General features: G+C 37.9%; 1 protein-coding gene across 1 annotated transcript in view; it reads left to right on the plus strand.

Moving 5' to 3' along the window:
* Positions 1–13,037, plus strand: part of LOC114923605 (uncharacterized protein PB18E9.04c-like) — a gene marked incomplete at its 3' end in the record, with an annotated part of 25,297 nt that extends 12,260 nt beyond the window's left edge. Inside the window, exon 4 of the mRNA XM_029286774.1 lies at positions 11,667–13,037. Coding sequence (XP_029142607.1) covers positions 11,667–13,037 — 1,371 coding nt within the window. The remainder of the gene's footprint in view (positions 1–11,666) is intronic.
* Positions 13,038–15,583: the final 2,546 nt, after the last annotated feature.

Here is a 15,583-nt window from a genome sequence, read left to right on the forward strand (position 1 = left end):
AACAGTGGCCATTATATGCTATAAAACAATAGTCAACAGACCCTTCAGATCTCCCTCAATTGTAACTGGAGAAAAAATGTTAAGATATTTTATTTAATAGCTGGAACAGTAAAAAGGATAATGGCCAGAATATACAGCGGTGGTTAATTGGTTAGAGAGTGGAGAGTGAGGCAATCTACATAACGATTGTTCGCTGGGTGTAAAGCGGGACATTCCTTTTTCCCCACCTTTTTCTTCTGTATGTGCTTTGTATGCCATTCTGAGATTTACCTGACGATTTACCTCATGATGTAGTGATGTGCCTATCTTGTCTGCTGTAAATATAGATGTTAAATATGTTTATTTATATAAAACTACAAGTTTGTGTCAGCGTCTCTGACTTCATTTGGACACCTATTGTGCAATTCCCCGACAAAAAAGAACATCCAAAATTATTACAATGATAGCAGTCAAGCATTCTTGTTATAGGATATTTTTTTTTGTTGATATGGAAAGTGGGCGGAATATATTTTTGACTGAAAAGTTTACATGAACTAGAGAGAGACTGAGTTCACCCATCCCTCAAAACAAACCCTACTGAATCCAGGAAATGACTCTTTTTGAACTGTTGTTGGAAAAAAAGAATTAATGTCTTGTTTTATGAAATAAATAGAGCTCTATTCTGTAGTGTTAATACATGCCTCTAATTATGTCTACTATTTCACTGAAACCATAACGACAGTGATTGCATGTGTTTAATTTCTCACATACAGGTGTTATTTAACTTTCTTTACTTTCTATGTAAATAAAGTAAAGAATGTATACTGAAAGTGCTTTGTGTTTATTATCCTAGTATTATTATCCCCATTTTACAGAGATGTAGGAAGGTTACGTTTAGCTGAGAAAGGGTGTCGATCTATGACCACAATTGAGCCCAAAATTTATGTTGCTCAGTGAGACAGTTGTTAAGTGAGTTTTGCCCCATTTTATGACTTTTCTTGCCACAGTTATTAAGTGAATCACTGCAGATGTTAACTTAGTAACATGGTTGTTAAGTGAATCTGGTTTCTCCATTTATTTTGCTTGTCAGAAGCTTGCAAAAGGTGATCACATGACCCTGGGCCACTTGGCTTTGAGAAAAATAACTGGAGGGCTCCCCAGAGTAAGGTATAGAAGAAATAATAGAAAATAAGACACTTTGATATGTTGTTAAGGAACTGGACTAGAAACCAGGAGATTACTGGATTCTAGTTTTTCCTTAGACATAAAAGCCATCTGGGTTCCTTTCTCTCAGCCCAAACCACTTTATAGTATTGTGGGGAAAATAAGAAGCAGAAGCATTGGAATGGAATGGAATAGATACTTTATTTGGCCAAGTGTGATTGACATACAAGGAAGTTGTTTCATTATGAATCTGTTTTGAGTTGTATAGAGAATAGGCAGAATAATAAATCTTGAATCATTTGGTCGAGTTGGGCATCTGTAGAAACTGAATGAATGAATAAATGTAAAATAAACCTAAAATAAAGGTCAAAGAACTGAAATGTCAATAACCTTCTGTGATATAAATCTGGCATAGATCTAAAAAGTTTCAATAATGGAGTTAGGTACACACATACGGTACATAGCCATCATGCTATTCCCTGTTTATATGCCTTTCTCTGTCTCTTTGTCTCTTACAAATATACACATTTGCAATCACACAGCTCCATCTGATATGTCACATCAACATGATTAAAAAGGAAAAGTTTAGAAGGCTGATATTTCTTGTCTTTAGGGAAAGATGAGAGGAAATATACTATAATTAATTACTACTATTGTATGTCATCTATCAAATATTTAAAAAAACTTCATGTGATCTATCAAAATAACTACACAAAATGCAGACTTAGTCACAATTAATTCCAGTCAAATTGAAGCAAATACCAACAACATACATAGAGCATTCCAGTCACATGAGGAAATATTCAACATCTGAAGACTATTCAACATCAGCCTTCTCAAAGAGAAATTTTAAGAATAATTTGTAAGCGCAATATTTATTTAAGTGCTATTTCATCTCATAATAGCACCATTATTTCAACTGAAGTTAGAATTTCTTACCCCTCAAATCAATCTAAATTATGTGAATTGAATACAATAAGAGGAAGTCTCTTTATTATCCAATCAACATCATCATTATCAGTTTTGAAAGTACTTTTTCAGCCATTTCAATTTTGGACCACATGTCCAATCTTTTTTGCTACCTGCCATTCCATCCAGTGAAAAATTAACTGAGGTTCCCACCCAGATTTCATTGTGTTTCTAATCACTCTGGTGGAATAATTAGGCAAGCCTGTACAATTTTATACTGCAGCAGAAAGAATTTCTTGCTTGGTTGTCATGAAAATCAGGTCATGAGTAAACAAACTTTGGACAGAAATAATTTATTGAGGAAGTAATAGAAACCAAGATAGACGTCACTTTTTGCCTCAATGAACTTTTTATCACTTCTGAAAGCCCTTTTCCTAAAACCTTCCCCAAATTCCTTATTTCTGATTTAGGCATTGCCCATTTCTGGACCAAAGAAACTCTTGAATACATGTATATACTATACATATTATTTATTGAACCCAAAGGCTCTTGTATTAAGAAATAATATGAATAATAATCCAATGTTATATATTTATTGATAAAATGGGAATGTCATGGTTCTGATAGATGAGACCAATTAAAGCAGGACTCCGAGGCTTGAGTTTTCTTCTAAGAACATGTTTATTGGTTACAAAGTATCGGCACGATCAAAAGTGAAACTAAGACTAAAGTTCCCTCCAAAAAGTAACAGTATTACAAAGTTAATTAAACTTCCCACCCATTAGCCCAGTGGTTCTCAACCTTTTTAATGCCACGACCCCGAACCGGTCATAAGTCGAGGACTAAACCGGTCGTAAGTCGAGGACTACCCAACCGGTCGTAAGTCGAGGACTTTCCCTGCCCAGGAGCGCCGCACATGTGTGGTTCTGCCCCCTGCACCGGCCGAGGCGTAGCTGGCAAGCGGCAGAGACGGAGCAGGCCGACCACCAGCTGGCCCAGCCCAAGGGAGGTAAGGCACCCGCCGGAAAAGGGGGAAAAAATGGCGGACAGCCTTGCTTGGCGACCCCCGTGAAATGGTCGATCGACCCCAAATGGGGTCACGACCCATAGGTTGAGAACCGCTGCATTAGCCTATGCCAGGAGTAGGCAACCTTGGCTCTTTTATGACTTGTGGACTTCAACTCCCAGAATTCCTGAGCCAGCCATGCTGGCTCAGGAATTCTGGGAGTTGAAATCCACGAGTCATAAAAGAGCCAAGGTTGCCTACCTCTAGCCTATGCAATCAACTATGTTTCCCAATAAAATAGTTTGGCAGGCTTTCTAACATTAGGTTCAACCCCCCAGCCAAGGGAACAGAAATGACCTTGGTTCCCACAATTGTTTAGGCTAGCATTCAACTTTCCATTCCTTTCCCCCCCCCCCCCACTCTTGTGGCAACCAAAAACAAGCAAGATGGCTTCAGCCAGGTCCATTGCAGAGTTGACAGGGGTGTTATGATCATGCCAGAATCTGGATGGACAGAGGCTCAACTCTTAGTGGTACCATATAAATGATGCTCTGCCTTTTGCTCTATGCACACATATAGTTTATAGGTAAGAAAAGTAAGAAAGAATAAGGAAAATTGTAGAAGCTTTGGATGACACAAAAATATTACACATGGAACACAAAATACATATCACATTGATTCAGAATTTGGGACAATCGTAGTGTCTAACTATTGGAAAACCTGAAAGCCCAGGTTAAGGACAGATCATCATGGAGAAAATCTATCTACATGGTTGTCAGGAATCAACCTGAATATGATGACATGTAATCAATCAATTGTAATGACTGCATTCACATATGACTAATATACTAAGCTACATAAAGGGCCCCATGGGCTTCCCATTATTCCAGGAAACACCATGCTAGCTAAATGTTGAGATTCTCTCCATCAACTAAGAAGAAACTTCCTGACTGTTAGAACAATTAACCAATGGAACAACCTGCCTCCAGAAGCAGTGAATGCTCCAACACTGGAAGTTTTTAAGAAGAGACTGGACAACCATTTGTCCAAAATGGTGTAGGGTTTCCTGCCTGAGCAGGGGGTTGGACTAGATGACCTCCAAGGTCCCTTCCAACTTTATTATTATTATTATTATTATTATTATTATTATTATTGTTGTTGTTGTTGTTGTTGTTGTTGTTGTTGTGGTTGTTGTTGTTGTTGTTGTCATCACATTTCTTCAAAAGATAAATTAGTACAGGACATTAACCTTTACAATACATCCACTCTATAAGATCTCCTACTCTGAATTAATGGTGTTGGGTACATAGGCATAAATGTGGACTTGTAGGAATCTTTACAGAAGACACTGGAAAAACATTCTGTCAATTCTTGTTCCTAATGTCTTAAAGCAAAAAACAATGAGTGTAAATTACAATACAGTAAAATTCAGCAATCATCAAAAAAATATCCTCTGATCTGAGCAAATAGATAAAGAGATCATACTAGGTGTGTTCCCCTCTTTTTCTCTCCATTGTAGGAGAAGACACATGTTAATCTATCATGGTAAAAAAAAAAATCAGAAACAGCTGATAGCTTCCAGCTAACAAATTTGATTAAAAGGCATACATTTGGGGAACAGGGAAACTGATGCAGAAGAAGAAACATTTTCCTTGCTTAAGTAGTAAAACAGGACAAACAGATTGAGCATCAAAGGAGAATTTTCAAGAAGAGTCAGAAGCTGAAATGAGAAAAATCAGGATAAGCTTGTTACAGAACGGAAGGAAAATACACCGTAGTATGTGTAGCATATACTTCCCTTAGAAACCTGGCTTGCTTCCTTGGCGGCACCCAACTGTGTGAGCCATTAATCTTGCCGACTTTTAATTAGGCTTGCTTCCTGAGTGACCTCTCTTTTCTAAAATTGTGAACTTCTAACCCTTACAGGTATCTTCACCATTCTAGTCCACATAAATTTTGTTAGGATGTAGCTAGGAGCATCAAGCAAAATTATGTATGCGTGACAATCTGTAAGAGGTGGGCATGATGTCAAGTCAAAGCCTCATCTCTTTTGTAAATGGGTGTCCTCCATCTTGAAGATTTGATATCCCTGTGGATATTTATTTATTTATTTATTTATTTATTTATTTATTTATTTATTAAATGTATATGTTGCCCATCTCACCATCAAGCAACTCTAGATAGTTTACATGAAAATTAAAACCACAACGTAAAACATTAAAACAATAAATATTAACATTACTAAAAATGGCTAAAAAGGAACCAATTTACAACAGGATGGAGGTAGAGACTTCTCTTAATCTTTATGTTGTTTTTCTTTGTTTAATTAAGATTAAGAGAAGTCTCCACCTCCATCCTGTTGTATATTGGTTCCTTCTTAGCCATTTTTATTAATGGCTGGTTATAGTATACTTTGCCATTACCGTAAACCACAGAAGCTTTTAAAATGAATGTTGCCAAAATCCAAAAACACCTTGGCTTGGAAGTACAAGCTGAATCCATTCTGAATTCACTACAAATAATTATAATTTAAAAAAAAAATAATACAAAAGCAGGCACAGTGAAATGAAGCCTCATGTTAAACATCAGTATCTTGTAGTTAATTGTTACTTCTTTAATCCAGTATTTTTACGTTTACTTACTGTACACTGAGAGCTTCTGCACTGGAAATAAATTCCATGTGTGTCTAATTACACTTGGCCAAATAAAGTGTTCTATAAAGTGGGAAGCCTGTTCATTTTGTTTTACCTGAAGCCAAAAGAATAATAATTTGGGATATCCCTGAGTTGGTCCAAATTTCTTCTAATATTCACATTTACTTTAGGAAATTGTGCCACATATACAGTATTTCCCTTATGTAGCAGATGTATGTATGATATTTTTATGAATTACCCCTGTATAAGGCACACATTTTAAACCAAATATAATGTATACTGTATGTATATATATTATATATATATATATATATATATATTAAAAAATTTATTTTTTGAATCAAATATAATGTGTATACATGTATATTCATGCACATTCAGAATGCTGAATTGGGCTACATTTGAAAGTTTGACTACAATATAATCTGTATAAATTTCTCCTCCTTTTGGCCACAGAAATTTTTCCTTCTATTTATAATGCACTATTCAGAGCCTCCTAAACATTCTGGAATAGTTTCAAAACAACCACTTTCATATTCCTCAATCATCTAGGGAAAAAAGCAGCCAGATTCCTGGTTCAAAAGAAAATCAATAGGAAAAATGTTTTTAGTTTTCCCTAATTAATTGAAAGAGAAATTGACATGTAAAGTGAAAGGAATACAATTGCTGAAATCTCTATAAGCCTATTCCTTATCCCTTCAATAAATCATATTAAAGAAAAATCTGTGGGCTTGTTAATATGCAGTCTAAACAAGAATCTGTGTTTATATTTAAAACTATCTCAGTAATGCAAGCAGAAGTCTGATCCATGCAGATAACTTGCTGGAGAAGAGATGGTTGAGATTGTCCACATTCAGTACTGATCAAGTATTCCTATTTGCCAATTTTCTTCTTTTAACTGTGCTATAATGTGTCTTACTGTCAAAGGGCTTACAATAAGTAAGAAAGTTAGGCAAAAGTCAGTTTACATGGGCACGTTTTTAGAAAAAAAATCAGACAACAGAATACCGTAATAGGCTTCAATATTTCTAGACATTATAAGTTATGAGAAATGTATGCTTGGAATTATAACAGTTGGTTAGAAATGGTTTAACAACAAACTGCCATAAATAAGGTAGAAAACTACAGGCACATAAGGAATGGGGTAAGCACTTTAACAAAAAGTCTTTTGCAAAGGACTGAGAAATAACATATTTGTCATGCTAAAAATGTATTTACCAAGATATTCCTGCAACTTAGGTTAGCAACATAGAACCAGAATTACTTTATTTCTGCAATATGGATACCCAAAACATATTTAAAAATAGTATTTTATTTTGCATTGTATTTTATTTTTATCCCATTCAACACTCTTGGAGAAGTATCTAGGTTTCAATGAAGTAAAATAAATTTTAAAAAAATCTATATGAAAGACCTGTCTCCTAATTAGCTTTGGGAGTTCAATCTGGTTTTGCTTGATGCTCTTATTCGTTTCAGAACTTAATAAATATTGCCTTGCTTGGAATATGCTTTATCTTTATTTTGGAATTCATTATTCATTATTATGGAATTCATTATTCATTATTACAGCCAAGAATCCGAAACTTCTATGTGGAAAGCATTTGACCGTGTGGAAACCAGTTTAAAATTACACCAAAAGTTTGTAGCATGAATAGGATCACAATTCCATGGAAATTTAATTTCCACCTGGAGTCTAAAGGAATCCAGAGGTAAAGCAGATTATTTGAGATATACACAGGGGGTCATAGGATCATCCACAGGAAGTCAAGTTGGCAAGGATTACTACAGGATCGAAACCTTCTCATATGTGTGTGAAGAATGTGACACACCCAAAACTGATTTCTTTTTTTATTCACCCCTGGATACTGTTGGGTGCACAAATACATGTGAATGTGAAACAGAAATAATGAGCTCATGTGGAAATGATACTGGCAATGAAACTAAGAACAAAATAGATTTGCCTAGCGTTCAATCTTGCTAAGTTATTCACTTCTCTCTTCTGATGGCTCCTTCACCCTGGTATGTAGCTTGTATTGGTTGAGGCCTCTGAGATTATTTCTCATGAGCTTATATCTATTATGCATGTGTTTATGTTAGTTATGTCTGAAGATTTTCTTAGCTTTAGGAAGCTAAGCCACTAATCTGTCCTTTTTGTCAAGAGGAATGTTTCTGCATCTTCGTCATGAAAGAGTGAAGTGGAGATTAATCACATTCGCTCTTTGAAGCACTCATACTCAGCCCTGCCCTTGTTCTGTGGGTCCATTAACTTGAATAAACTGTGACACACCTTCCTGATCCAAAAAGGCCTAGTTGCCCTCACCCACTATTATAGATATGACTGTTGAATAATTATGCCTGCAGGTTCCAGATAAAGGTTTCTCATTTGGTAACTAGCTATAAAAAGTAGGAAGAGTCCTTCCAGGAACTATCACTCTTGACTAGACCTGGTATAGCCACAATGGACATCTGGGCACCAAGACTTAAGCATCTCTTATGGATTATATTGCCCTTGTGCCTTCACTTGACAGGTAAGGAGTTTTTGCCTTCCCTTCTTCAAGTCACGTAGAGAGCAGGTCCTTTGCTTATCATCCCTACGGATAAAGAGTTAAAGTTCCATGGGGAGAAATGGAGATCAAGGGCGGAGACTGCAAAAACTTTCCCCTCCTTCCTCCCTCCTCTCAATGGAAGTTTGATCTCAGAGATAATATCAGTTGGAGGGTAGGAGACTCAGGATCATCGTCTCAAGAAAGAAAAAAAACAAGGGGGAAGTTCTAACTTATTCCATTTGGTGAAAGATAATATGCTCAATGGGGGCACAATGGCTCAGCAGTTAAAGACACTGAGCTTATCAGCTGGAAAACTGGCAGACCAGATTCAAGACCCCAGCGTAGCACAGCAGGGTGAGCTCCCATTTCTTGCCTGAGCTCCTGTTCGAAAGCATTCAGATGCAAGTAGATAAATTGGTACCACTTCGGTGGGAAGGTAGCAGCGTTCCTTGCACCTTAGCATATAATCATGCCAGCCACACGACCATGGAAATATCTTTGGATGACATGGCTCACTTGGCTAAGAAACAGAGATGAGCATGTACCTCCTAAAATTGGACACAATTGGACAGGGAAAGCCTTTACCTTTACTGTACCTTTAATATACTTTATAAATGTAGTTTGAGGGAGAAGAGAATTTTGATGAAGTTCAGATGGCTGGCGTGTGTGGTGATTTTTCTCTGGGTTGTATGACTATATGCAAATTGAAAGGAATTCCCAAATACCAGAAGAAAAATAGAAGGCTATTTGTGAGAACGTGGCAAAAAAAACAGAAGGCTATTTTTGCAGTTAGAGGGAAAAAAAACCTTGTCAAGGTCATGATTTAACAACTAACCAGCTGATGTAATGTAAGATGTAAGATGTAATGATGGGAATGACTCAGCAGGGTCTGTGTCTCTTTAAGAGCAAGCAGGGTCTGTGTCTCTTTAAGAGCTTTGTATAAAAGGGAAGGGTCCGCTGCTGTGTTCTCTCTCTTCCGTTTCCTGCTGTAACTGCTGTGTGTTGGAACCTGCTGTATTAACACGTGTATGTATATTGTTCCTGATGTATGATAGATAGTGTAAGATAAACCACCATTTAATATAGACCACTGTTTACTCCTGGGTTATCTCAGCACAAGGCTGTGCATGCTCTAACAAACCTAAAAAATTACATAGCAGGTATTGGTACATTCCAATTCAGATATTCATAACTGAACTGAGTTCTGATCCTTATGACTGAATGTGCCAGCCTATAGCAGTCTTCTAATATCTGAGGGGCTGTCACAGAGAAGAGGGAGTCGACCTATTCTCCAAAACACCTGAAGGCAGGACAAGAAGTAACAGATGGGAGCTTATCAAAGAGAGATCCAACCTACAACTAAGGAGAAAGTTCCTAACAGTAAGAACAATTAATCAGTGGATTGGATTGCTTTCAGAAGCTGTGGGTGTCCCATTACTGGAGGTTTTTAAGAAGAATTTGGATAGCTATTTGTCTGGATGGTATAGGATCTCCTGCTTGAGCAGAGGGTTGGACTAAAAGACCTCCAAGGTCCCTTTCAACTCTGTTATTCTCTCTTCTATTCCCACCATCTTCCCAAACTTACCTGAAATATGATTACTGTAAGTAGATGCAGTTGAATGCAATTTCATGTTTCTACAATTTGGAGACCCAAACGTGTGGAAGACCTCTTCTTGGCTATGACTGGAATTTTATTTAATCCATCTTCCTTACATTCATCTTTTAGATTGGCCTGTTGGACATGGGAAATTTGGAAGTAGAAAATGACTAGGCAGCATCTCAACTATTTTAGTTCAAAAATCCCCTTGTATCACTCTCAGATTCAGCTATGCAACTTTCCCATCGTGATCCACTCTAGATATTTTGATTCTATAGAACTCAGAATTTGATTAATTGGATATGTGAGGAACTAGAGTCCAAAGCCTTCTAGTAAATGCCAGGAGGGGAAGAATGACGACTTGCAGTCTAATGTATATGGGGAAATTTTGATTTGGACTGTCCAGGGACTGTTCTGAGGCTAAACATCATAATTCAAAGTCTGTACTAGAATAATTGTGTGCTTGGCATAATTTGAATGTCAAAACACTATTTATATTGGGGCTGCTAAGTTCAATCTGGGTTAAAATAAGGCCATTTCAGAGAGAGAGAGAGAGAGAGAAAAATAGATGGTATATTTACATAGCTTCATTTTTTGAGAATCAAATTTGAAGCCTGACTGAGCCCTTCTGGCTGTATTCTATCCCGTAGGATACACTGTTCAGTGAAGTTCAGATCAATGTAATTTAAACTATGGTTGTATTATTTGATCATTGATTTATGTCAATTCATTATATTCAATTCATTATCTTTATCCTCCAAACAACATCCTACTGGAGTTGGGTGACCAATAAAGGGAGGAGGTGGAAGAGGAGGAGGCAGTACTGAAAAATATGAACGCCATAGCAATGGGCTGGGTGTGGACTGAAACTTGAGTCATAATCCAATACATGCACCAATATAGGACCCCCGGTGGTGCAGTGATTAAGGTGCCCTATTGCAGGCAAACTCTGCCCACCGCCTGGAGTTCAATCCTGACTGGCTCAAGGTTGACTCAGTCTTCCATGCTTCCCAGATTGTTTGGGGGCAATATGTAAATAATGCTGACATTGTAAACTTCCCAGAGAATTCTATAAAGTGCTGTAGGACAGTATATATCCCTAGATGCTATTGCTATTGCTATAACCATTAGATTATCAAAAGTAGTATTAATTGATGAGTTAAATCATTTTAGATTGATTTTTTTAAAACCCCAGATTAAACAGCAGATGTATCAATATGGAATATATTCCTAAATACACCTTTTTTTTTAAAAAAAACTATACAGGTAGTCCTGGACTTGCAACAGTTCATTTAGTGACTGTTCAAAGTTATAACAGCATTGAAAAATGTGACTTATGACCATTTTTCACAGTTACGACTTTTGCAGCATCCCCATGATCATGTGATCAAAATTCAAACGCTTGGCAACTAACTCATATTTATGACGATTGCAGTATCCTGGGGTCATGTGATTACCTTTTGTGACCTTCTAACAAGCAAAGTCAATGGGGAAGCCAGATTCACTTAACAATCATGTTACTAACTTATCAACTGCAGTGATTTAGTTAATAACTGCGGCAAGAAAGGTCGTATAATGGGGCAAAATTAACTTAACAAATATCTCAGTTAACAACAGAAATGTTGGGCTCAATTGTGGTCATAAGTTGAAGACCGTCTGTTCAGGCTATCTCATCTTAGCAGAGGTAGGCCTCTTTCTCCCTCACATAGCCAGGGATTCCTCTTCTGAGGCCTGCTATGATGGCATATGCCTGCATCATCTAAACAATAGTACTGCTTATTTCTAAATGTTTCTATTTTCTCCATATTCAGGCTCATCTCTTGCCAGTCCAACAAAAAGTCCTGAAACAACTTTATCAAGCAGGACCTTGAGCACATCTTTCAGTTCCCCCACCGGCTCAGTATTACCCATCAACCCAAGCTCCAGCGGCCCAACAGCTACTCACCTTAACTCTATCAAAACAAACATCCCAACCTCAGGAATTTCCTCTGGCGTATCTGTCAATCCTGGTTCAATCAGCCCAATTTCCTCCCATCCCAGCGTCACCGGCTCAGTATTGTCCACTCATCCTGGTTTGACCAATTCACTGCCCTTGAATCCAGGTTCCACCAGCTTCCAAACAAGCATTCCTACTTCAGGAATTTCCTCTGGTATCTCTTCCAACTCTGTCAACCCTGGTTCAATCAGCCCAATTTACTCCCATCCCAGCGTCACCGGCTCAGCATTTTCCATCCATCCTGGCTTGACCAATTCAATACCCTTGAACCCAGGTTCCACCAACTTCCAAACAAGCATCCCGACCTCAGGAATTCCCTCTGGCATATCTGTCAACCCTGGTTCAATCAGCCCAATTTACTCCCATCCCAGTGTCACCAGTGCAGTATTGTCCACCCATCCCGGCTTGACCAATTCAGTACCCTTGCACCCCGGGTCCACCAACTTCCAAACAAGCATCCCAACTTCAGGAATTCCCTCTGGCATATCTGTCAACCCTGGTTCAATCAGCCCAATTTCCTCCCATCCTAGCGTCACCGGCTCAGTATTGTCCACCCATCCCGGCTTGACCAATTCAGTATCCTTGCACCCCGGGTCCACCAATTTCCAAACAAGCATCCCGACCTCAGGAATTCCCTCTGGTGTATCTGTCAACCCTGGTTCCATCGGCCCAATTTCCTCCCATCCTAGCGTCACCGGCTCAGTATTGTCCACCCATCCCGGCTTGACCAATTCAGTACCCTTGCACCCCGGGTCCACCAATTTCCAAACAAGCATCCCGACCTCAGGAATTCCCTCTGGTGTATCTGTCAACCCTGGTTCCATCGGCCCAATTTCCTCCCATCCCAGCGTCACCGGCTCAGTATTGTCCACCCATCCCGGCTTGACCAATTCAGTACCCTTGAACCCAGGTTCCACCAACTACCAAACAAGCATCCCAACATCAGGAATTTTTCCCGGTGTATCTTCCAACTCTGGTTCCACTAACTCAGGTTCATCTTCTTCCGCTATTGGCATTCCTACAAACAATTCTTCAGTGAGTGCTTTCTCCACTGTTCCCCCATTATCTGGCTACCCTTCCCAAAGTTCATCTGGTTCAAGCAGCACCGTATCTCCTTTGCCCGAGCCTAGCTCCAGCATTACAACCTCAGGTTCAGGATCCACAGGACCCACATCTAACAGCACAGGTAGGTTTATTATTTTTTTTATGCCACCACATTTGAACTTTCCAAACAAAAATGCCTTCAGATGTGATGCCGTATTCATTAAGTAGCAGTATTGCCCATAAAAGTACATTGCTGCTTATACTACTCGTATAAAAATTTACTTTCTGTCCACGTATTGGAAGGGGTGAGGAGAAGAAGTCCAAATTAAGGTTTCCTAACAATTGGAGTTTTAGCTTCCTTTGAATAAAGAGGATCCTACAACTTCTCTGATTTGATTCCATTGTTAAATTTCCTTTACAGAAAATTTAGGTCCTCCCCCCCCAATATTCAGCTGGAATTGATTTGTGATTTAAATCAAGTATTCTGTGACTACAACTATAAAAAACAGTCTTGACCTTCTGTACGACAAACTTCCATATCTTTTAAGACAGCTATCACATCCTCTGCCAGTCTATCAGTGATAAATTTTCTCGCCAATGTGGGGTCCTTGGTGCTCTCTGAACTTGGTTGTTTTCTCGCAGACATTTCATTACCAAACTAGGTAACATCATCAGTGCACTGATGATGTTACTGAGTTTGGTAATGAAATGTTCATTACCATAGTTCAACCCTGAGGTACAAATATTGTCTTCTATTGACTCCCACCAATTTCAATCTGTCTTTGGTGGGCTTTGTTTCTAGTCCTCTGATCATCCTCATTGCCATTCCTTGAATCTGCTCATCTGAATCTCAGTTAAAAATGGTGCTTCAGACTGTACATAATATTTGGGATGCTGTCTTACCGATGCACAATAAAGTACAAATATTACTCCCTTGATCTGGCAAAGCCAATCTACCCTGATCACTAAGGTGAAATTGGCAGTGTAGAAGAAATGTGATGAATAAAAATAAATACATTTTTTGTATTTTTTAATTAAAGTTTACAAAACTCATAAAAACTAACACAAACTAATAAAGAGCAGAAGCAATGAAGAAAAATAGAAGATGAAAGCAAAGATGGAGAAAAAGTAAAAAAGTAGTAAATATCTTTTGCAGCAAATATAAGTGCAATTACAAAATTATCTTATTCTATGATTACACAAAAAATCTCATTTTTTTTCTAATCCATTTTATTTCCTATTTTATGTAAAAGGCCTATAAAGAGTTTCCAGTCAACCATAAATGTAGAAAATGTTCTTTCTCTAACCAAAGCAGTTAATTTAGCCATCTCTACAAGTTCCATCATTTTGTCAATAATTTGACAAATACATTTTTGTTGATGTAGCTTGGAATTACTTTGCCTTTTCTGTAGCCATTCACACAGCTGACTCGGATTCAGTTGTTTTTATTCCAAGAACTCCAGATATATATCCCCAATATAGACAGGAAGAAAATACTTGCTATGTATCTCCTTATCCTAACATCTTCATAATGTTATTTACTAAATTCAGAAACCTTTTCTCTTCCTCATAGTTTCCCTCCAACCTGGAGATAAAGCTGATCTCACCTACTGGATTATTATTCTGATTTGTGTAGTCTGCGTTGCAGCTGTTCTTTTAATGCTTTGCCTCAGTTTCTTGGTAAGAAATGGGGGACTTGGGGAAATTTCTGTTCAAGAGCTGGAAAAGGGGCACAACTGGATATGAAGGAGGCTTTTGGGGTTTGCAGCTGGGGGAACAACCTGTTTTCCATGATTTTGTCATGTGGCACGGCCTCTGGAATCGACTCTGAGTGGTCCAGTGAGACTTTTTAAAGTTTTGATTCTAATGGAAGGCATAAGAAGTATTTCAATTAAGAAAAGAAAAAACTTGATGAGTAGCCACAACACTTACTGTCTGTTAGAAATGAAATGAAGCTATCATCATCATCATCATCATCATCATCATCATCATCACCATCACCATCACTATCAATATCATCATCTTTTCTAAAGAATGGTCAGCAAATGACTGTAGGTTAGGATCAATTCACGTTTTGTCCAAAAATCTAGGAATTGTCCAAATACTGCAGTGGCAATAGAATAGAATAGAATAGAAAAGAATGGAATGGAATGGAATGGAATGGAATGGAATAGAATAGAATAGAATAGAATAGAATAGAATAGAATAGAATAGAATAGAATAGGTTTATTGGCCAAATGTGATTAGAAACACATGGAATCTGTCTCTGATGTATAAGCTCTCAGTGTACATGCAAAAAACAAAGTAATAATAATCATAACAAAATAACAATAATCATAATAATGATACCAATAAGAGAAAGTAGTGGAACAGATGAAAAGGATAATAGTAATATAGTCATATTACTATTAAATATGGGTAAATATACTTAGACATGAGATAGTGCTGTGGGAATTAGGTGTTCAGTAGAGTGATGGCATGAGGGGGAAAAAGCTGTCTCTGTGTCTAGTTGTTTTGGCACGCAATGCCCTGTTGCAACATCCCAAGGGGAAGAGTTTATGATTACAAACAGTTTATGATTACAAGCAAAGCTCTTTTGGAAACTGAAAGTTGTGGTGTTGAATGATTCCATTTTCCCCCCAGCTCTTTTGACAATTCTACCGGTAGCTTGGGAGCAGCATAGCAGAA

This window comes from Protobothrops mucrosquamatus, unplaced genomic scaffold (assembly GCF_001527695.2).
Source record: "Protobothrops mucrosquamatus isolate PMUCROS unplaced genomic scaffold, P.Mucros_1.0 scaffold4904, whole genome shotgun sequence".
Classification (NCBI taxonomy): Eukaryota; Metazoa; Chordata; class Lepidosauria; order Squamata; family Viperidae; genus Protobothrops; species Protobothrops mucrosquamatus.